At 38.4% G+C, this 21,661-nt stretch overlaps 3 protein-coding genes across 4 annotated transcripts; 2 read left to right on the top strand and 1 right to left on the bottom strand.

The window, feature by feature from the left end:
• Positions 1-1,447: 1,447 nt before the first annotated feature.
• Positions 1,448-3,395, top strand: LOC128622671 (vitelline membrane outer layer protein 1-like). The gene is made up of 4 exons (XM_053649365.1): positions 1,448-1,702; positions 2,081-2,205; positions 2,603-2,719; positions 2,984-3,395. The coding sequence occupies exons 1-4, from the start codon at positions 1,505-1,507 to the stop codon at positions 3,393-3,395; spliced, it is 852 nt and encodes a 283-aa protein (XP_053505340.1). The 5' UTR covers positions 1,448-1,504.
• A 3,482-nt stretch (positions 3,396-6,877) lies between these two features.
• LOC128622688 (vitelline membrane outer layer protein 1) lies at positions 6,878-8,844 on the top strand. Its single transcript, XM_053649383.1, has 5 exons — positions 6,878-7,139; positions 7,361-7,485; positions 7,880-7,996; positions 8,261-8,443; positions 8,609-8,844. The coding sequence occupies exons 1-4, from the start codon at positions 6,942-6,944 to the stop codon at positions 8,436-8,438; spliced, it is 618 nt and encodes a 205-aa protein (XP_053505358.1). The 5' UTR covers positions 6,878-6,941; the 3' UTR covers positions 8,439-8,443; positions 8,609-8,844.
• Positions 8,845-10,131: 1,287 nt separating this feature from the next.
• Positions 10,132-21,661, bottom strand: wdr91 (WD repeat domain 91). Of its 2 annotated transcripts, none has more exons than XM_053649118.1 (16): positions 21,381-21,661; positions 20,076-20,209; positions 19,189-19,368; positions 18,777-18,983; positions 18,428-18,511; positions 17,757-17,863; positions 15,938-16,103; positions 15,573-15,719; positions 15,233-15,420; positions 14,579-14,729; positions 14,211-14,305; positions 13,560-13,719; positions 13,095-13,203; positions 12,191-12,303; positions 11,837-12,034; positions 10,132-11,261 (listed from the first exon to the last, which is right to left on the bottom strand). In XM_053649118.1, the coding sequence occupies exons 2-16, from the start codon at positions 20,196-20,198 to the stop codon at positions 11,097-11,099; spliced, it is 2,193 nt and encodes a 730-aa protein (XP_053505093.1). In that variant the 5' UTR covers positions 20,199-20,209; positions 21,381-21,661; the 3' UTR covers positions 10,132-11,096. The 2 variants fall into 2 exon arrangements, with proteins under 2 accessions (XP_053505093.1, XP_053505092.1); XM_053649117.1 differs by having other exon boundaries at positions 20,076-20,206; positions 21,381-21,450.

Raw genomic sequence — 21,661 nt, 5'->3', positions numbered from 1 at the left:
CTATATTAGTGGAGGACACTGTACCCGCAAATTCTAAAAGAAAATGTCAGGGCATCTGTCCGTGATCTGAATCTCAAGAGAAAGTGGGTCATGCAGCAGGACCTTAAGCAACTACTATTATGAAATACTCATTGATTTTGAGGTGTTTTTCACATACTTGTGTGTGTGTGTGTGTGTGTGTGTGTGTGTGTGTATGTGTGTGTGAAAGCATTTAATCATATCATCTGACTTTCTGTTTAGCTACATTATTAAAGGAAACAAAATGAAAAGTTTACTTTTGATTTTGCTTTGTCTCGTTCTGTTTTGTTTGTCTCTTTGTGTGTGTGTGTGTGTGTGTGTGTGTGTGTATGTTCTGGAACATCTCAAACATCTCAATAATGTAACATAACTTGTCATGAAGGACATAAGCACTCTGATAGTCATTTTCATGATCATGCTGTACAATTAGTGATACAATTCATTAAAGGAAACAAAAAACAATACATTTCTTGTATTACACCATGTATCTACAGTATTCTTGAATAATATTGAAAGAAATGAAACATTATATCTATCCAACATAATGGATGTAAATATTTCATATATGATTATGTACATACAGTGCTCTCCACTAATATTGGCATCCTTGGCAAATACGAGCAATGAAGGCTATGAAAAATTGCCTTTACTGTCACCCAGGTGTACTAAAAAAATGTAAAATGTCAATGGGAATATACTTCAAAAATCTTTTTCTCATATGAATTCATAAGGGTGCCAATAATTGTTGCACACGTATATTTAACAAAGTTATTTTTTTTATAAACCTGTGTTGTGTAATTGTTTGATCTACATGAGAGCAGAGTATTTTTGTGAATTTTTTGAACAAATGATCAACAGTTTAAACAATAAAGACAATTTTTCACAGCCTTCTTTGCTCATATTTCCCAAGGGTATTTTACATTTGTTATGTGTTATATATAATATTTAATTATTATTATTATTGTCATTATCTTTTTATATGTATTATATATTTTTATATTATAGGCATACTAGTATAGAATAAATCTCAGTTTATATAGTAAGATAAAAGCCATTTTAAAACGTTGACAAATATAATTCACACAATAAATTCATGCAACTTAAGAATCATTGTCATTGTTTAATGTGTTCGTGTGTTTGAGGAGGCAAACTCTACCCGCTGGATCACTGTGCCAACCTTTGTTACTAATTATTTATTATTTGCATTATTGCATTGTTGTTGAAAATAAATATTTAAAGTTGAAACCATGGAAAACATTTGTCCTTGCTTTAAAAATGATATCAAACCAGTTTAATGATTCATAACCTGGATTTGACTTGGATTAGTGCCAAATATTCTGATCTATAATTACATGACACTTTACACCGATTGGCTGGCCAGATTGTATATAAACAGGCGCACCTGCTCTCACCAGACACTTTTTTCAGGGAGATTCATTCTGATAACCCGATCGTAGTTTGAATTTATTTTCAGCTCTATCTGACAATGTATTTTGTGCTTACTGTTGTTTTGCCTCTGCTCATGCTTTCCTTCGGGGAGTGTGCAAGTGTCAACGACACACAAAGCAAAATTGCCGCCCCGTATCCCAGTATGATTTCTGTGTTGAATGGACAGAGATGGGGAACATGGGGAACTGCAGTGAAGTGTCCTTCAGGCACATACGCTACGGGCTTTAGCCTCAAGGTGAGTGCATCGCTTTTTCAGGGATGACTAATTGCTAATTAGCAATTTTTGGAATGAGAATGTATAAGCATTGATAAGAAACTTAATATACTATCTAATATACAACTTCACACTTTGTGGTATAACTACAATTTTTTTGGTACATATTTGTACAAGCGTATTAAATGGCGAAGTCGCAGTCAACAACGTATTAAACCATGTATTAAAAGAAATTTCAGTGGAGCACAGACTGTAGCATTAACATTAACCATAACTGATGTGTGTAATTTGAGTAAAATTCTCAGTTTAAATGATCCTGCAAATGAATTCAATCTCATCAACAAATCATTTTAATTGGTAAAGTAGTTTTTTTTTTGTTTGTTGGCTTGTTTTTTTTAGGTTGAGACAAATCAGTGGTCTGGGGATGACACAGCCCTAAATGGAATTGCCCTTCAGTGCTCTAAACCGATCGGGCTTACTGGTTATGTCGGGCCCTATACAACCATCAGGTCTGCTGAAGGAAGGTAAAAAACACATTTTGTATGTTCTTTCCCATGTATGAAATACTGCATATAGATAAGACATAAGGCATATATGACAATATGTACTGAATATTATATAGATATAGTTACAGGACCTACAGAAGATACAATGCGATTCAATGTCATAATTCAAAAGTCAGAATAGAAGACCAAAGTCCATACGATTGGATCACTGAACATATGATCCATATTATCTATCACATAGATCACTGAACCAGGAGCAGTTGTATTATAGTAGTAGTAGCAGCAGCAGCAGCAGTCATAGTAGTAAGAGGAGGAGGAGGAGGAGGAGGAGTATTTGAAGTAGTAGTGGTGGTAGTAGTAATAGCATTAGTAGTATTAGTAGTAGTATTAATAGCAGTAACTATTGTTTTTACAGTTGGGGAACCTGGACACAGAGCATCTGGTGCCCCAAAGGAGTACTCAAATCTTTCCAGCTGCGAGTGGAGAGTTATCAGGGAGTGCTTTTTGATGACACCGCTGCTAACAACATCAGGTAATTAGTAACTCACAATAATCCACACATGTGATATTGTCTCAAAAAAGTAATAAAAATCGAAGATTTCATGAAGCTGGTATTCACAAATCATTTTATCTGTAACTATAATCTGATCATGTTTTTAATTAAATAAATTGATGACTTACTGCATAAACATTGTGACAAATTTGGTCATGTCTTGTTCCTAACCTAAGTGTGTTTGATAAAGAAAAGTGACTAAAAAATGATAACAAGGCATGTATTTATAACCAAAAATTCCAGGTTCACGTGCACCGGAGGCAATGTGTTGGAAGGCAGTGGAATGAGCTGGGGTAGCTGGGGTACCTGGAGCTCAGTTTGTGGTGGAACTGGGATTTGTGGGCTCCAAACGAAAGTGGAGCCACCTCAGGGCATATCGGATGACATCGACCAAGGTATGCCTTTTGTGTCCAAGCTAATGTCTGATCTGTGTCGGCTGTTACAGGTGAAACACCTCAAGACGTCCGTCTACCACCCGCAAACTGATGGACTGGTCGAGAGATTCAACCAGATGCTAAAACAGATGTTACGCCGGGTGGTAGACGAGGAAGGAAGGAACTGGGACCTCCTCCTTCCCTACGTGCTCTTCGCCATCCGGGAGTGCCCCCAGGCGTCCACGGGCTTCACCCCCTTCGAGCTCCTCTTCGGACGGTAACCTCGAGGACTGCTGGACGTGGCCCGTGAAGTGTGGAAGGAGCAACCGTCCCCATTCCGCTCGGTCATCGACTACGTGCAGGAGATGCAAGAGAATATTGACCGGGTAACCCCGATAGTTCAGGAGCACATGCAAGCCACCCAGGAAGAACAGAAAAGGGCGATCGGGTGCTCCTATTAGTGCCCAGTATCTCCTGCAAGTTCCTGGCCCGGTGGCAAGGCCCGTACACAGTCCTCAAGTGAAAAGGCACTGTAAACTACCGCCTGCAGCAGCCCGTTAAGCGAGCAGAGGAAAAACTCTACCACGTGAATCTGCTGAAGAAGTGGATAGAACCGGCACCGGTAGTATCGGCGTACGCGGCTCTGGACACAGATCACGGCAAGAGTACCTTGGTAGAATTGGGGGAAGATCTTACCCCCACACAAAGACAGGAGCTAACTGAGTTGGTGGACCAATTCTCTGATGTGTTTTCTACCTCCCCAGGAATGACACAGCTGGTCCACCACGAGATCAATACCCATCCAGGAGTAGTGGTAAGACAGCGGCTCTACCGTGTCCCAGAGGCCCAGCGCAAGGCTATCGAGGAAGAAGTTGGCCGAATGCTGCGGGACCACATCATAGAGAAGTCCAACAGCCCCTGGTACAGCCCCATCATTGTCGTGCTGAAGCCAGACGGAAGTATGCGGCTTTGTAATGACTTCCGGAAGCTGAACCAGGTCTCCGAGTTTGATAGCTATCCCCTCCCCCGAGTGAATGACCTCGTGGAGCGACTGAGGAGTGGTTCATGTCTACCCTAGACCTAACAAAAGGCTACTGGCAAGTCGCGCTGGCACCGGACGCGAGACTGCAGACGGCCTTCAGCACGGCCACCGGTCACTGGCAGTACCAGGTACTCCCCTTCGGGCTACACGGGGCGCCCGCAACGTTCCAGAGGCTGATGGACATTGTCTTGCGACCCCACCATATGTTTGCAGCCGCCTACCTAGACGACGTAGTCATCCACTCCTCCACTTGGTCGGACCACCTGTTTCACCCTGGGGGAGGTTCTGAAGGAACTCCGGAAGGCCGGGCTGACAGCCAACCCCAAGAAATGCCACCTAGGGCTGACCGAGGCACAGTACCTGGGCTACCGTATTGGCCGGGATATGCTGAAGCCACAGGCGAAGAAAATCGAGGCAGTGAAGGACTACCCCTGGCCCACATCAAAGAAACAGGTACGGGCCTTGTTGGGACTGGCGGGGTATTACCGCAGGTAGCTTCCCCCCTCTCAGACCTTACGAAGAAGGGCCAGCCGGACCAGGTGAAATGGTCTGCGGAGGCAGAGCAGGCGTTCCAAGCCCTAAAGGAGGCCCTCACCAGCACCCCACTGCTACGCAACCCTGTCTGTCTTAAATAAAGATCCCTCCACGAACAACACTAAAACGGCCTCCTGTGTGTCTGTGCTCCGCCCACTGCGGGCTAAACTCCCTACAGTATATATATATATATATATATATATATATATATATATATAATATCTATGTTAATTATAGGTGTGCAACAATTATTGGCACCCTTTTAGTCAATACTTTGTCCCTTTGCCAAGATAACAGAGTCTTCTCCTATAACGCCTGAAGAGGTTGGAGAATACATGACAAGTGATCTGAGACCATTCATCTATGGGTTTCAAGTCAGGGGACTGGGATGGCCATGGCAGGACCTTGATTTTGTGGTCAGTATCACAGCTATATTCCTTGGTCTTACCCATTGTTATAAATGACTGAGGGAATTTGGCCTATGTGTTAAGTTCCTGTTCATACTCACCCAGGTATACTAAGAAAAATGTAAAATCTCAATGGGAATACACTTCAAATATATTTTTCTCATATGAATTTATATTGGTGACAAAATTGTTGCACACCTATATTTAAAAAAGATATATATTTTTGGATAAACTTGTGTTGTGTTTGCAATTGTTTGATATTTAAGAGAGCAGAGTATTTTGTGAATTTTTTGAAAGACAGCTTTTCACAGCCTTCTTTGCTCATATATACCAAGGGTGCCAATATTAGTGGAGGACACTATACCTGCAAATTCTAAAAGAAAATGTCAGGGCATCTGTCCGTGATCTGAATCTCAAGAGAAAGTGGGTCATGCAGCAGGACCTTAAGCAACTACTATTATGAAATACTCATTGATTTTGAGGTGTTTTTCATATACTTTTGTGTGTGTGTGTGTGTGTGTGTGTGTGTGTGTGTGTGTGTGAAAGCATTTAATCATATCATCTGACTTTCTGTTTAGCTACATTATTAAAGGAAACAAAATGAAAAGTTTACTTTTGATTTTACTTTGTCTCGTTCTGTTTTGTTTGTCTCTTTGTGTGTATGTGTGTGTATGTTCTGGAACATCTCAAACATCTCAATAATGTAACATAACTTGTCATGAAGGACATAAGCACTCTGATAGTCATTTTCATGATCATGCTGTACAATTAGTGATACAATTCATTAAAGGAAACAAAAAACAATACATTTCTTGTATTACACCATGTATATACAGTATTCTTGAATAATATTGAAAGAAATGAAACATTATATCTATCCAACATAATGGATGTAAATATTTCATATATGATTATGTACATACAGTGCTCTCCACTAATATTGGCATCCTTGGCAAATACGAGCAATGAAGGCTATGAAAAATTGCCTTTACTGTCACCCAGGTGTACTAAAAAAATGTAAAATGTCAATGGGAATATACTTCAAAAATCTTTTTCTCATATGAATTCATAAGGGTGCCAATAATTGTTGCACACGTATATTTAACAAAGTTATTTTTTTTTATAAACCTGTGTTGTGTAATTGTTTGATCTACATGAGAGCAGAGTATTTTTGTGAATTTTTTGAACAAATGATCAACAGTTTAAACAATAAAGACAATTTTTCACAGCCTTCTTTGCTCATATTTCCCAAGGGTATTTTACATTTGTTATATGTTATATATAATTATTATTATATTTAATTATAATTATTATTATTATTGTCATTATCTTTTTATATGTATTATATATTTTTATATTATAGGCATACTAGTATAGAATAAATCTCAGTTTATATAGTAAGATAAAAGCCATTTTAAAACGTTGACAAATATAATTCACACAATAAATTCATGCAACTTAAGAATCATTGTCATTGTTTAATGTGTTCGTGTGTTTGAGGAGGCAAACGCTACCCGCTGGATCACTGTGCCAACCTTTGTTACTAATTATTTATTATTTACATTATTGCATTGTTGTTGAAAATAAATATTTAAAGTTGAAACCATGGAAAACATTTGTCCTTGCTTTAAAAATGATATCAAACCAGTTTAATGATTCATAACCTGGATTTGACTTGGATTAATGCCAAATATTCTGATCTATAATTACATGACACTTTACACCGATTGGCTGGCCAGATTGTATATAAACAGGCGCACCTGCTCTCAGCAGGCACTTTTCTCAGGGAGATTCATTCTGATAACCCGATCGTAGTTTGAATTTATTTTCAGCTCTATCTGACAATGTATTTTGTGCTTACTGTTGTTTTGCCTCTGTTCATGCTTTCCTTCGGGGAGTGTGCAAGTGTCAACGACACACAAAGCAAAATTGCCGCCCCGTATCCCAGTATGATTTCTGTGTTGAATGGACAGAGATGGGGAACATGGGGAACTGCAGTGAAGTGTCCTTCAGGCACATACGCTACGGGCTTTAGCCTCAAGGTGAGTGCACCGCTTTTTCAGGGATGACTAATTACTAATTAGCAATTTTTGGAATGAGAATGTATAAGCATTGATAAGAAACTTAATATCTAATATACAACTTCACACTTTGTGGTATAACTACAATTTTTTTGGTACATATTTGTACAAGCGTATTAAATGGTGAAGTCGCAGTCAGCAATGTATTAAACCATGTATTAAACATGGCTTGTTTTTTTTAGGTTGAGACAAATCAGTGGTCTGGGGATGACACAGCCCTAAATGGAATTGCCCTTCAGTGCTCTAAACCAATCGGGCTTACTGGTTATGTCGGGCCCTATACAACCATCAGGTCTGCTGAAGGAAGGTAAAAAACACATTTTGTATGTTCTTTCCCATGTATGAAATACTGCATATAGATAAGACATAAGGCATATATGACAATATGTACTGAATATTATATAGATATAGTTACAGGACCTACAGAAGATACAATGCGATTCAATGTCATAATTCAAAAGTCAGAGTAGAAGACCAAAGTCCATACGATTGGATCACTGAACATATGATCCATATTATCTATCACATAGATCACTGAACCAGGAGTTGTTGTATTATAGTAGTAGCAGCAGCAGCAGCAGTCATAGTAGTAAGAGGAGGAGGAGGAGGAGGAGGAGTATTTGAAGTAGTAGTGGTGGTAGTAGTAATAGCATTAGTAGTATTAGTAGTAGTATTAATAGCAGTAACTATTGTTTTTACAGTTGGGGAACCTGGACACAGAGCATCTGGTGCCCCAAAGGAGTACTCAAATCTTTCCAGCTGCGAGTGGAGAGTTATCAGGGAGTGTTTTTTGATGACACCGCTGCTAACAACATCAGGTAATTAGTAACTCACAATAATCCACACATGTGATATTGTCTCAAAAAAGTAATAAAAATCGAAGATTTCATGAAGCTGGTATTCACAAATCATTTTATCTGTAACTATAATCTGATCATGTTTTTAATTAAATAAATTGATGACTTACTGCATAAACATTGTGACAAATTTGGTCATGTCTTGTTCCTAACCTAAGTGTGTTTGATAAAGAAAAGTGACTAAAAAATGATAACAAGGCATGTATTTATAACCAAAAATTCCAGGTTCACGTGCACCGGAGGCAATGTGTTGGAAGGCAGTGGAATGAGCTGGGGTAGCTGGGGTACCTGGAGCTCAGTTTGTGGTGGAACTGGGATTTGTGGGCTCCAAACGAAAGTGGAGCCACCTCAGGGCATATCGGATGATACATCTCTCAACGATGTCGTCTTCTATTGCTGCTAACTAAGGTACATGTTTTACCTGGAGTCTGGATCATAAAAGGAAAAACATTAGTGTTGCTATTCAGATGGTAGCAGAAAAAGGAAATATTGTACTTACATGTATACTTATAATATTTAAAGAGGATGACTGATACATGCAGCTCATTTTGATATTTGTTTTCTGTCTCACAGCATGAATTGACAAGACGAGAACATGAACATGAAGAATAGCAGCTCCATATATAATCAAACTAATGATCTCTATATTTCTCATGAAATGAGTTCTCTAAATAGAATATGAATCTTCCAGTAATCACAAAAATGTTCTCGCTGATGATTTTGTCTCGTTTAATATCCTTTCCTATACTGTACTTTTGAATGGAAAATCAGTTTTGAATTACTTCATGAAATAAAACATGTTAATCAGCTTAACAGTTTTTCTTTTGTCTTTATTCGAAATAATTATTGTTCTTGTTAAACTAGAGCTTAACAACACTGAGTCGTATGTTCACAAATGTTTAGATTAGATTTAGATTCTTTTAAATATCATTCTTCCTGCAATTATATAAAAATGTAGATCAACTACCCTGTAAACAGTAATCGATGTAAATCATTGAATTACAAAACCCATTTATTAACATATTGAACTGTTAGTTATTAAACCTTTTTGCATTTCTTCTTTATTCCCAAGTTTTTGACAGCTTTATGGTTAACCATTTCCACCATTTAAAATGTCGAGCACAGTTAATCACTGGTCTCAAGCTCAGTTTGGCGACGTATTCAAACCTAACTACATTAAATGTTAAGTTAAACACATGTCAAATGCAGAGCACATCGCAGCTGCCTCAAGCCACATAAAATCATGCATTTTCAAATGCATCTGTTGTTAGAGAGTGTTTTTGGTGCTCAGCACCAAAAGAGCTCAAATACTACTATGAGTTTATTCAGAAAGTCCTTTTACAGATGAATTCGGAAAGGTTCTTCCCTAAGGTTCCAGGACTGAAAAACAAAATAAGTGTAAGGCTGTAATTTTGCTACAGGCGAAATACAGGCATTTTTTGTACCACTTATCCTTACTGAGTTGCCGGGAACCTGGAGCCTATCCAAGGCAGCATAGGGCACAGGGTGAGGTATCACACACATTCCCACACCCATTCATACACTATGGACACTTTCGGACATGCCAATCAGCCTACAATGCACGACTTTGGACTGGGGGAGGAAACCAGAGTACCCAGAGGAAACCCCCGAAGCATGGGGAGAACATGCAAACTCAGCACACAGGGCCATGGCAGGAATCGAACCCTCAATCTGGAGGTGTGAGGCAAATGTGCTCACCATTAAGCCTATAACAATAGAAGTCAAGAAAATGAACACAAAAATATGAGGATACATTTGTGAATTTGTCCATTTGGGGTTTTTCTCCAAAATCCCTGCAGTAGTTACTAACAGGCTGTATTTTTGTATTTGAAACTATTTTTTTTTTTTTTTAAATCCTTTGGTCAGGGTTTTAGCTAGTGTGCATACACTATCCAGTTTGGATCAAACTTTTTTTGAGAGTCTGGAGATGAAAATCCCCAAAATAGATAACAAAATAAATTCAACAGATGAGTCCTTTGATAGTTGCACATCTTAATATCCAATACACTATTACACTTAACATTTAACACCATTCCATTCAGAATTTGCAATAACATTAATGCGGAGTCTAAAAGTTTGGGCATCACCGAACACTTTTTATTTCATCATGTATCAAACACAAATGCAATAGCTGATATTTACTATTTAGGAATACATTCTTTAAAATGGTGTCAGAACCATTTCTAGCCGTTTCAGAAATCCTGATATCAATATCTTATTCAGACATATTTACTTGTTTGTTAATTGCCTCAATATACAAATGAGACAAATGAAAGGAAAAGCTATAGAAATTGTAGTCGAAAATAATAACTATGATCCAGGTGCAATAACTATGATATTTGCGTATTAATGTGATATGAATGAAGAAAAAAACAACTGCTTTTCAGGTGATGGAGAATGTTAATGCAGGACATATTCAAACAATTTAGCAAGAACTAAATACAGAGGGATATTGTGGTATAGTATTATGTTGTAGTCTATAAAACTATCATTACAATGACGAAAGCAGATTTGAGGGTTAGCAGTGCGAAAACCATATACACAGCTCTACACAGACGTTGAAAAGTGTTCTGGTCAGAAGAGACAGACTTCACAAGGTTCTCAGCATTACCTGAATGTTTGACCCATACCATGAAATGTAAGGGGCAAATGATCCGTTTAAAAGAAGAGTCACTGCTAAATTAATTCTTCTGACTGATCATCTTTATCCTATGAGGAAACATTTCTACCCTAATGGGAGTGGTCTCTTCTAGGAAGACTCCGCCCTCATCCACAGGGCACACTGAATGGTCTGATGAGGATGAAAATGATGCAAATCATATGCTATGGTCTTATGACTTTATTATCACCTTTACTACTTTGAGTTGTGAATAAGTGAATAAGAGTTACATTACTAAAGTACGATGGAATTTTATTTGAGAACTATCAATTTAAATCAGGTATTGACAACTGTACATTTAAACAGTAATAAAAGTAAAAGACTAGGATCAGTTGTCTTTGCCTAAGCAACGACGAGAAGCTGACAGTATATTTTTTTTCATCAGGGTTTCTGTGCGAGGAGCGTGCTCAGTTTGATTTTGCCATCCATCGACGCTGTAAGGCAGGTTCCACAGTCCACAGCTGAACACCAATCCACCGTTACCACCGGAGCTTTATGCCCTCCCAAAGACAACACACTCTCCAGACCTGCGTCTCCCTTATTCAGCTTAAGACACAAAAAACACACAGAATTAAGTCAAAAAATAAGCACATCAGTACATTAAAAATAGCCCTTTAAACCCAAAACCTACAGTGTACATATATTTATTCTGAGAACTGAAACTTTAAACTGCAACCTTCTGCAAAAATAGAATTTAAATAAGTAATATTCATTTTCAGGCAGAAATCTATTAAGATTCCTTTTCAACCAAAATATATATATATAAACATATAAATACTAATAATTCTTGTTTACTTTATTGCACTGAGATAATGTAGCTGACGTTAAAGAAACTGAAGACAAAGACATTAGAGTTAGGTGTTTACACAATAAAATCAGCATTAGTACTAGTAATTATACTACTACTATACTGCTACTCCTATTATTACTACTTGAAGAACTGAAACTGCTAACTTTAAAACACATTTACACACTGTGACTGAAAATGGTGTGTGTGTTGTTTCATACCCAAGTCCTCCTTCACATTATAAAACACAAAACACGTTTGCTTTCTTGGAGCTGATAAAAATAAAATCTTTGTGTGTGTGTGTGTGTGTGTGTGTGTGTGTGTGTGTGTTCACCCGATAGATGAGTCCTCCGGTACTGGAGCAGGTGAGGACATAATGCCCCTCTGAATCGAAAGCAAAAAGTCGTCCACGAGGCACCTGGACCTGCTTATAGCCACTGTACCCGGACAGCACAAATGGTCCCACGGCATCCTGAGATAACGAGTATTCTGACTGTTTCACTCCAGAGCGGTGGATGTTCCACTGGATGAACTGGAACACACACACACAGAAACATACTTTGATCATAAATGACCCCACAAGACTCTAAGAGAGAAGGTAATTATTCTTAAAGTAACAAAGAACGCCTAAACTACGTTTAAGCTAGCTGATAAAACCCTTTAGCAGATTTAACACACACAGACTTACCTTGCCGTCCTCTCCAATGCTGAACACAGTGTTTTCATCATAGCTGAACTCAACACTGTAAACTTCACCATCATGAGCCTTCCAACTCATAACACTCTCATACCTCTGCATGTCTGCACGGTAGGACAGATGAGATGTGTGGTGACGTGAAGGAATGGACATATAACAAAGATATTAACGTGCAACGTGTTTAATGAGTAAATTTTGACAAAAAATTGCTAACATTATGCTATACTAGGTTAAATGGCATCAAAAATACTTTGAAGTCCAGTACATAATGCGATATCTGTAACAATGTCAAAACGTTTTTAACACAATGCTGCCTAACAAGAAAGATTTCTACAGTGTTTTAATAAGCCACAGCAGACCTAGAATGAGTCTTTTAGGAAATCTTTTTTAAAAATATATGTTTTTATCAGTTTCTATAAACAGATAATAGAATCATTGCATAGCTGTTGCAATGTTATGTAAGGAATAAAACACAATGGGGCATATTCTAATGGGAAAATGTGTGTGATGTGTTATAGCTGGACATCCCAGTGCATTTTATTCCACTTATACAACAGCAAGTTGCCGATTACAATTATTATTACAATTGTCTTTTAGAAATTACTGAATGTTATCAGTTATGTTGTACCAGGTGTGATGTTGCATACAAGGTGAAGCTCTACCCAGAGATACTATGATGTACTGAAAACTATAATATTGGTTTAAACAATTATCATATTATAAATTATCATACCATGAACATACGCGTATTACATATTGGCTATAAATTAATAACGTTAAAAAGTTTAACAGGAAATATACATATGACTTTATAAATTCTACTTTAGTGTCCACATTTGCAGATTCTGCAACAGCGATGATAATAATAATAATAATAATTGAATAATGATCTTACCGAACAGGCGTATGATGCCGTCAGCAGCTCCAGTTACCAGAAGATTCCCGTTGTGGTTGAACGCAATGCAGTTTACAGCTACAGGCCCCGGCTCCAGTGCAAACTGCAGCTACAGATAAATAATAAATAAATAAATAAATAAATCACACACACCACAATGTAATGTACAACAATACAGAATCACAATATTCACTAACACACACTGTAACACATTATGTGCAACCAAGTGTCTTGGGTCCGAGTAAAATAGAGGCTATGGACTCAATAGACAAGTTAACATTCTAATATTACATCACATCACAATAAAACGCCACAAGAATGGAAGACGTCTAAGTGAGTGTGTATGAGTGTGAATAACCCAGACAATACTGTACAACACCATTAAGCACATGGTGTTGAAAATAACATGATACCACAACAAAGCCCATTATAGCTCAACACCGGAATAACAACCAGAGTGTTTACTTGTTGTTTGACAGTCTTAGTGTCCCAGAGTAGCAGTTTTCCGGAGAGGGGCTGCATCAGATGCGGGACTGTTTCTGAAATGCTGCCCGAACGAGCCACAGAAGCAGCTGCTGAACATACAAACGATGTTCCACTGGGACTGCAGGCCAGTGATAGTATCCTGAAACACACACAGATATACAAACATCCATTCAATAACATTTATACTACAAGACTGCTGAAGGATTGATTCTGATTGGTCAGAAGGTGTCAATTAAACTTCTCTAACAGCATCTCATCCTTATACGTTATGGTTTCTATAGTAACAACTTTTCCAGGGACTTGTATATAGCAGATGCTCCACATAAACAGGATCACAAACGTGTAACTGTTGATATGGTGAGGTTTTCGGTGGGGAGGCGATTATTTAACGGTTTTTGGAAGGGTCAGTGCTTTTTAGCAGTCAGAGGGAGTGCTGTGACGAAGTTTTACAGGATGGGAAATTCTTCAGGATGGAGAACGATGCTCTTTGTGGTTTCTCAGTAACATACAAAGCTGCATTTTTGTCTTATCAACCTCACAAGAGAGAAGAAAGAGAGACTGTTGTCTAATTTATCCCTGCCCATTTTAAAAAGGTTTCTCAAACATCTGCCAGAACTGAACTTTTCTTACCGTTGATGAGCTTCGTCTATAGACATTTCATACAGATTTTTCTTAGCTTCAGTATCATACAGCCTCACCGTGCCAACCCCACTGCCCAACAACAGCTGCAGAGAAAACACAATTGACAAAATAAGATTAACCACACCTGAAAGAAAGCTTTCTTTCTACGTCAAATAGTACAAATTGCTAAAAGCAGGGATTTTAGCTAAATGTAAATTTGTCACTCTTCTACATGGTAGTTATTCACTAATGGCCATAAGAGATCTTTCAAATTCATTTTTATTATCTGAAATTTAAAGACAAATGGTTCAAACGCTCTCTACTGACTTCCATCGTTTATGCCAAAATGTGAAAAGAAGGAATGAGTTGTTTCTTACCAGTCTGTCTGGTTTTGTAGCCCATTCCAGTGAGAGCAGAGGAGATTTGGACATAATGGTGGCTTTCGTTTGCATAATGGGGTTGAAGGACCAAACTTTCACTACGCCATCCACGTCCAGACTTGCCACTTTTCTACCTGAACTGTCCACCCTGTTCAAAAAACAATCAATAGTGTGTTAATATGTGTAAGCCTAATGATAAAAAAAGAGAAAGGTATGTGAACAGGATTATTATATTATTATAATCGCCATTACTGTTGCTCCCTTCTCTGGCCTCGCAGTAGTCATCACTCCCCTCTAAGGCCTCGCCGTCATTGTCATGCCCACCTTTGGCCTCGCCATCACTGTCCCTTCCACACCTCTGGACCACCAATAAGCAGAGTATATAAACCCCAGTACTCCAGTTACTCGGTGCCAGATGTTTCTGGCTTCCAGCGTGGTACCAATCAGGCGTCCCAAGTTCAAGCCCTGGCCTCGTCTACCACTCAAGCCCGCTCATACCCTGCCTCGCACCCCCTTCCCCATGGCGCATCCGCTGAGCATCTAATCAACATAAGATCTAGGTTCCACTCTAATGCTCCAAGAAACGTTACTTTCAAAAGCTAGTATTTTGGGATACACTTGATTATGTGCAAAGTTTGTATCTCCACCCACCTGCAGTGCATGATGGAAGAGTGATGCTCTCCATACTCCTCCTGACTAAGTTTGATGAATGGTTGCTCAACCCCAGACCCGCCCGCTTCACTGTTAGCCTGAGCCTGTTTGGTTGGCGAGTCAGTTACATCACACTGGCCCTCCATTTGACCCTCGGACTCAGAAACCTCAACTTTCTTTTCAGAAGTCTGTGAAAGAAAACACAAACAAGGGTTCTAAAAGTTTTTATTTCATTCCCAAACTAGTGTATAGCCTAGTGTAAATTTGATCATACAGCATACATTATAATTCCTACTGCCTTATGTACACATGTATATACAGTAAGTGAATAATAATGGACCTGTGCTGCTTGTTTGAAGAAAAGCTCTTTTCTCTCTTTCTCATGATCCATCTGCTTCTTTTGCCTTGCAACTGTATCTACCAAGGTAGCAGCAACAGAGGTCATCTTGGACTCTTTTGAGGTTGTGGGGTCCTTTATCTTCACCGACTACAATAAAAAAGGACAGAATTTAAGCATTTCTCAAAACAAAAATAACTTTTGGTGTCAGTTTATGATAAATTGGTTGTCAGGAACTAAGACCAGAAAATAAAAATAATAATAATAACCTAAAATTTACAATCATTTAAAGACCTTCAGTGCAAAAGTGTTGATGAAAACAACCAGAGGACCGATCAGGAGTTTTTGCATCTCCTCAAAAATTAAACCTGACTGGCCGAGGTTTCCTTCCTCCCAAGGGTGGCCTGTGTAGGGGAGGAGCTTGTTGCCCCCTGAGGTGTTCGCACTGGGAATCTTCTGCCCTGAGGCAAAAAGGAGAAGAAATTCCTTGAAGGAGTGGTGGGGTTTACGACACGCTGGCTCGACACCAAGTCCCTGCGACAAAACACACATGCACGCCTCATTCTCTTCTTCCATCGGTCCATAAATAAATCGCTTTGGAGGAATTTGGATGAATAAATCAATACACGGCCTTAAAACTGAACACGAAACAATAAGGCCTGTGTAAGCACCACTGCGTAAGCAGAATTCCTGCTGAATGGTAAGACTGTCTTATGACTTATGAAGAGGAAGCTTGGCTTACTTTTAGTATAATGGAAAAATAAAACAATTATACAATTTTATATATAAATACATATAAGCATTACTAATTGAATATATTATATTTTGCATTTTTTAAGTTTTTCCATATATGAATGCTTAGCAATGACAGAAGGAGCCATATGTCTCATAAGTTACCAACTATGGATGGTTTCTATTTTTGTTTAAAACAAACAATCTGATCTAGCCCATGGGTAGTTCTGCAAAATACTATTGCGAAAATAAATAATGGAAACATCCAAATATTAATCCAAGACTAGGATTATGGCCTTACAGGAGATTTACTTGCTTCTGAGGATATACTCCATTTAATCCAAAAACCAAAACAGAACAAGAAAAAAATTCACAGGAATTTTTATTCCTTGTTAAATTTCTTTTAGCACTACAGCAGGCTCTAAAAGACTAAAAAGAGTCCACTAACAAACACTGTTTTTATATGAATCAGCTAGCAGAGAACTAATTCGATTTGAAACTGAAATCTGATGCTAGATATTTCATTCAAATGGACAGACTGTTATCTGTTCACTGCACGGCTTCTGTGATTGCCTTGACCGCTTTATCAATCAATTTATATTTACTTTATTTGCATGCTTTTGATGTTACATTTACTGGTATTTACCGGAATACTATTAAGAATAATTTTATGAAATGGAGTCTAGAGTTGAACTGATATAAATTTGAAAAAGTGCTTCATTGAAACGAAATGAAGCAGACGAGCCTTATGGACAGAAACAGGTTAGGCTGTTGGCATGCCTTGGTTATCTTCCATTCTATATTATTTCATTAGCTACCATTAATTTCCACCAAACAATCAACGTAGACACGCCACATAAACCAATTCTAAAAAAATAACATGTAATCATTGATATTGTGAACATTTCTGTAAGATGATTATTACTCCAGTGTCAGCACTTTTTTTTAAAAGTCTTTTTTTTTCTTTTTCAGACACGTTTAGGTCTTGAGGACGGAGGGCGTCGTGGTTTCCCAGTATCATGACAAGCTGTATTTTTTTTAAAGTCTTATAAGGCCTACTATTTCGCCGAAATAATCTTCAAGCATCTTATCTTGACTTAGTGCTAGGTTTTTGGCGGAGTGAAATTTATTCTAACTGCTGCTGTTCTACTAAACAACAGTCAGATAGCTTGTGCTTTATCTTCTAAAACTCTACCATGCTGTCAAAGTTAAAGGATATCTGTAGTGTTATCATTTTATCTACATAAAATGTAGACAAAAATCATTGTGGATTTACATCAAGGACCCGTGATGTAATCTTGTCTGAGATACCTCATTTAACAAGATTAGCTTCTGCTAATTGATTCAATTAAGACCGTTCTTGTTAGTAGACTCAAAACAGTATCCTTCAGTTAAATTAAAAAACACCACTACTGCAATAAAACTGTTGATTCGGTTCCAAAAGTCGGCCCTCACAGCTCTGTATCTGCGAGTCGGTCCATGTGCTGGACGTAAGCAGGGAGTTTGTGATGCAACATCTCCTCTGCTTTCTTGGGCCTCGATTCTCCTTGAAGTGCAAATAACTGAAAAGAAAACAAAAACAAAACAGAAGCATAAATGTCAATCATTGACTAAGCGCATACAAGAAAGTATCAGGTTACTGTGCTATGATTATATATGATCTATATATGATATATATGATTATATATGATTATATATGATCAGATATATGATCTGCTTTCATTATCCAGCCAGCCATTTTCTGTACCGCTTATCCTATACAGGGTCGCGGGGGAGCCTACAGTCTATCCCAGGGGACCCGGGGTACAAGGTGGGGGACACCTTGGACAAGGCGTCAACCCAGCGTAGGCCACAATCAAACACACGCACTCATACAACCATTCACACACTACGGACAATTTAGAGATGCCAATCTGCGTACAATGTGTGTCTTTGAACTGGGGAGGAAACCAGAGTACCCGGAGGAAACCCCTGAAGCACGGGGAGAAAACACAAACTCCACGCACACAGGGCAGGGGCAGAAATCAAACTCCCAACCCTGGAGGTGTGAAGCAGACGTGCTAACCACTAAGCCACTGTGCTCCGCTGCGTTCATTATTTACACTGAAGATGAAAAAAGACTTTACCACTTGGCGCAGTTGCTCATTCTCCTCCTGGATGCTGGTGGTTCTCTGAACTTCAGCATCAAAACTCAGAAGCACAGGCTGGGGTAAGCATATTAAGGAACCTACATCATGGTACATCATTGTACTAAGAACTGTATGGATTTTCATATCCAATCATATTTTTAATATAAATATGACAGATTGTGCAACTGCAACTTTTTTTAGCTAAGTGTATTTGTACATTTGTATTATTCTTTTAATCGTTTTATGATTGTTGAATACATTTAAACGCATTTTGATCTTAGTTGCTAGATATCAGATAGAGGTTCCATCCCTGAAATGTCCTGAAGCAGAGTACAGGAAGGATATGCATACACCGGAAAAGAACACTGAGGAAGTTGTGGAGAGAAACAAGGAAAGTATCTGCCCACTGGCGGGAAAAATATGGAGAGAAGCTCGGATTTTGTTCCGGTGCTGGAATAAATGGCAGAATGAACCAATCACGCCATTCTGCCTGGCCCTGAAGATCAAGAGCCTGCTTCTGGAAAAACTCTTGAGTCTTCTCCAGATTCTTTGTCTGAGTAAGATGAAAGGAAAACGTGAGGATAAAAGGTAAACACAGAATAATAATAATAATAATCTGCATAGTTGTGTGTTTAAGGTAAGTATCTAGCACGTAACTGTGAGTTACTAAAGCATTGTTAGCTAGCTGTGTTAAGTCAGTTAATACTTTAAACAGTTATAAAAGATTATCGTAATATGAATATATAATAGTCGCCTACCTGAACACTGAACACGAGGTAGTAACGAAAGAGACTTGTCCTCAGTTTGTTAACAGTGGGTCTGTAAACATCCTCCAAACGGCTGAAGAATCTGTGATCCAGGTAGCTCCAATATTCTTTCAGTCCAGCAAGGTCATAGCTCTGAATGAACTGATGAAGCTGGTCGATTATTTTATCCACCTGGGTTTTGGAGTGTGCATTAGTATACACATGACTTGGCAATTCTGCACCACACCACCACAGCCCTGAGCATGATAAAGCATTACTGAAGATGGATAAATGAACGAGGACTGATATGGAACTGAAATGAATATCCCCCTGTGATATTAGCGGGGCGTATAACCAGTACATGCTCATCAGAATAGAAGACTCACTAAACACAACACAAATATTTACATGTAAGCACATTTATTGTGTTTCAGGATGGAACGTCCCTTTAAGTTCCTTTAAAGAGTGAAAAACATGTCGTTACTTTGAGGTGATTTAACAGAGTTACATTGTGGTACATGTGATTCTGTGAGTGAACGCAATGCACATAATGTAAAATGTATGTTGTATTATATGTACACACACACCCATTAGCCATAACATTAAAAACCCCCCGCTTAATATTATGTAGGGGTGTACATGGTCTGCAACAATGTTTAGGTAGGTGGTACGTGTCAAAATAACATCCACATGAATGCCAGGACCCAAGGTTTCCCAGCAGAGCATCACGCTGCATACTGCTATTTAACAAAGACAATTTTTCACTTCTGTGCTCATATTTACCAAGGGTGCCAATATTATTGTTGGGTGCAGAATACATATAAAGTTATTTTATTAAGATCCATCACGATGAAAAGAAAAAAAAAACATTCATTGCTCAACTCCTTTGAGATACTTACTCGAAATCCTTTCTCTTTGTCAGCTTTGATGTCAGTGTCTAGATGTTTGAGAGTGCTCGTAAATCCGCGGTATATTAAATATTCACGCACGAGATCATCTGTTCTCTCCACCGCCGACGCCATCCTTACATCTGCTGCCAATAAGAAATATATCGTTCCATCGTGAAATGAGTTACACGATTTAAACACAGGTGCTCCCCATCAGGCTGTTCAACGAGCACAATACACCACGGTATTTCCTACAGCGTTGTAGATTTCTCAATTCTGATTGGTGTTTAATTTGCTCTGGCAATAAACCTCTAAAGTTTATATTAATTCTCTCGTTCTAATATGTTGTCACGTCTACAGTAACAACTCATTCACAAGAACTGGTACGGTGGACAGAAAAAAAAGGCTGATAATAAACAGATCTGGTGTTGTTATTTAACCAAGAAACAGCATGTGAATGGATATAGTAAAAGCCTTCTATAATGACGCAAATGGTTATTTAACATGTACGGAAGACGTCTCCGGTGTTTTGTTTAAAGGTCAGGATGTTTTCTGCCATTGACGTCTTCAGGACAGAAGACTTTGCACTTTCTGGTTTCTCTGTAATATGACAAGCTGCACTTTTTTTTTTTTTTTTTTTTGGTTTATTAACATCAGGAGTGAGAAAACAGAGGTGGGTGATGGAACTATAATATATGTGTGATCAGGAACTAACTTGTCTTGTGGACGTTGCACATCATTAAGTGTAACTATGAATGTATAAAATAATTATGACATGTCATTTATGATAAATAGGCTACAGAATAAAACTACAGTTGGCGAAGTGCTTTGTATAAGAAGACTAAAACACTTTGTGACGCAGCGTTATAGGAAAATAACCAATCTTGCGTTGGCAACGTTTCGCATCTAGCCACATCACACCACCCCGTCGTTGATTATTTTCCCATGACAGCACATCCCAGAGTGTGTTATTCCTTACACTATATACGCATACCATACACTTTAATACTGCCAAAGGCAATATTATGTCTGCATTTTGTCAAACTATAAGTTGCCAAATAAATACAAACGCCTACTTTTTACGCTTTACACAACTGATACCATAGACTTTACATACACTTAATGAACTATAGCTTAAAATGTGTTTAAAAACAAAGCGGAATGACGAATGTGAAGGTAGCTAACGAGCTAATACAGCTCTACAGACGTTTCCATCATCATTCTGTTTGTACTGTACCGTTTACTACACCTAGTAAATAATTCGATGGCAGAACTGCCTTGAAATACGTAGTTAATTGTCTTAATATAGCAGCTCACCGATACACAAACAAGGGACTGGAAAAGCTCTTCCGGTTTCCTGTTTTCGTGTGTCTCGTGCTGGTCATGTGATTTCCGTTCAGGTCAGCTGACAAGAACTTGCACGCAAACTGCCAGAAGAGGGCGCGCGACCTTTTTTTGTATTGGTGTAAGGATGCTTCTGGAAATCCCGTATCTGGGAACTGCAGGGCGTCATGTAATCCAAAGTTTAAGCCATTAAAATAAATAAATAAATAAATAAATAAAATAAAATATTCAGATTCCCTGTGTAACTGCTACCC

Source organism: Ictalurus furcatus, chromosome 18, assembly GCF_023375685.1.
Source record: "Ictalurus furcatus strain D&B chromosome 18, Billie_1.0, whole genome shotgun sequence".
Taxonomy (NCBI): domain Eukaryota; kingdom Metazoa; phylum Chordata; class Actinopteri; order Siluriformes; family Ictaluridae; genus Ictalurus; species Ictalurus furcatus.
The sequence above is the reverse complement of the archived record's forward strand: the minus strand, read 5'-3'. Positions and strand labels throughout refer to the sequence as shown.

Bases quoted from the DNA above. Each gene is read 5' to 3' on its own strand.
- LOC128622688 (XM_053649383.1), top strand. From the start codon at position 6,942: ATGTATTTTGTGCTTACTGTTGTTTTGCCTCTGTTCATGCTTTCCTTC. The intron at 7,140-7,360 runs GTGAGTGCACCG...TGTTTTTTTTAG, and splicing joins CTACGGGCTTTAGCCTCAAG to GTTGAGACAAATCAGTGGTC. The intron at 7,486-7,879 runs GTAAAAAACACA...TTGTTTTTACAG, and splicing joins ATCAGGTCTGCTGAAGGAAG to TTGGGGAACCTGGACACAGA.
- LOC128622671 (XM_053649365.1), top strand. From the start codon at position 1,505: ATGTATTTTGTGCTTACTGTTGTTTTGCCTCTGCTCATGCTTTCCTTC. The intron at 1,703-2,080 runs GTGAGTGCATCG...TGTTTTTTTTAG, and splicing joins CTACGGGCTTTAGCCTCAAG to GTTGAGACAAATCAGTGGTC. The intron at 2,720-2,983 runs GTAATTAGTAAC...CAAAAATTCCAG, and splicing joins ACCGCTGCTAACAACATCAG to GTTCACGTGCACCGGAGGCA.
- wdr91 (XM_053649118.1), bottom strand. From the start codon at position 20,198: ATGGCGTCGGCGGTGGAGAGAACAGATGATCTCGTGCGTGAATATTTA. The intron at 17,864-18,427 runs GTAAAGTCTTTT...TTTTCTTTTCAG, and splicing joins ATGAGCAACTGCGCCAAGTG to TTATTTGCACTTCAAGGAGA. The intron at 14,306-14,578 runs GTAAGAAACAAC...TTTTCTCTGCAG, and splicing joins CTACAAAACCAGACAGACTG to CTGTTGTTGGGCAGTGGGGT.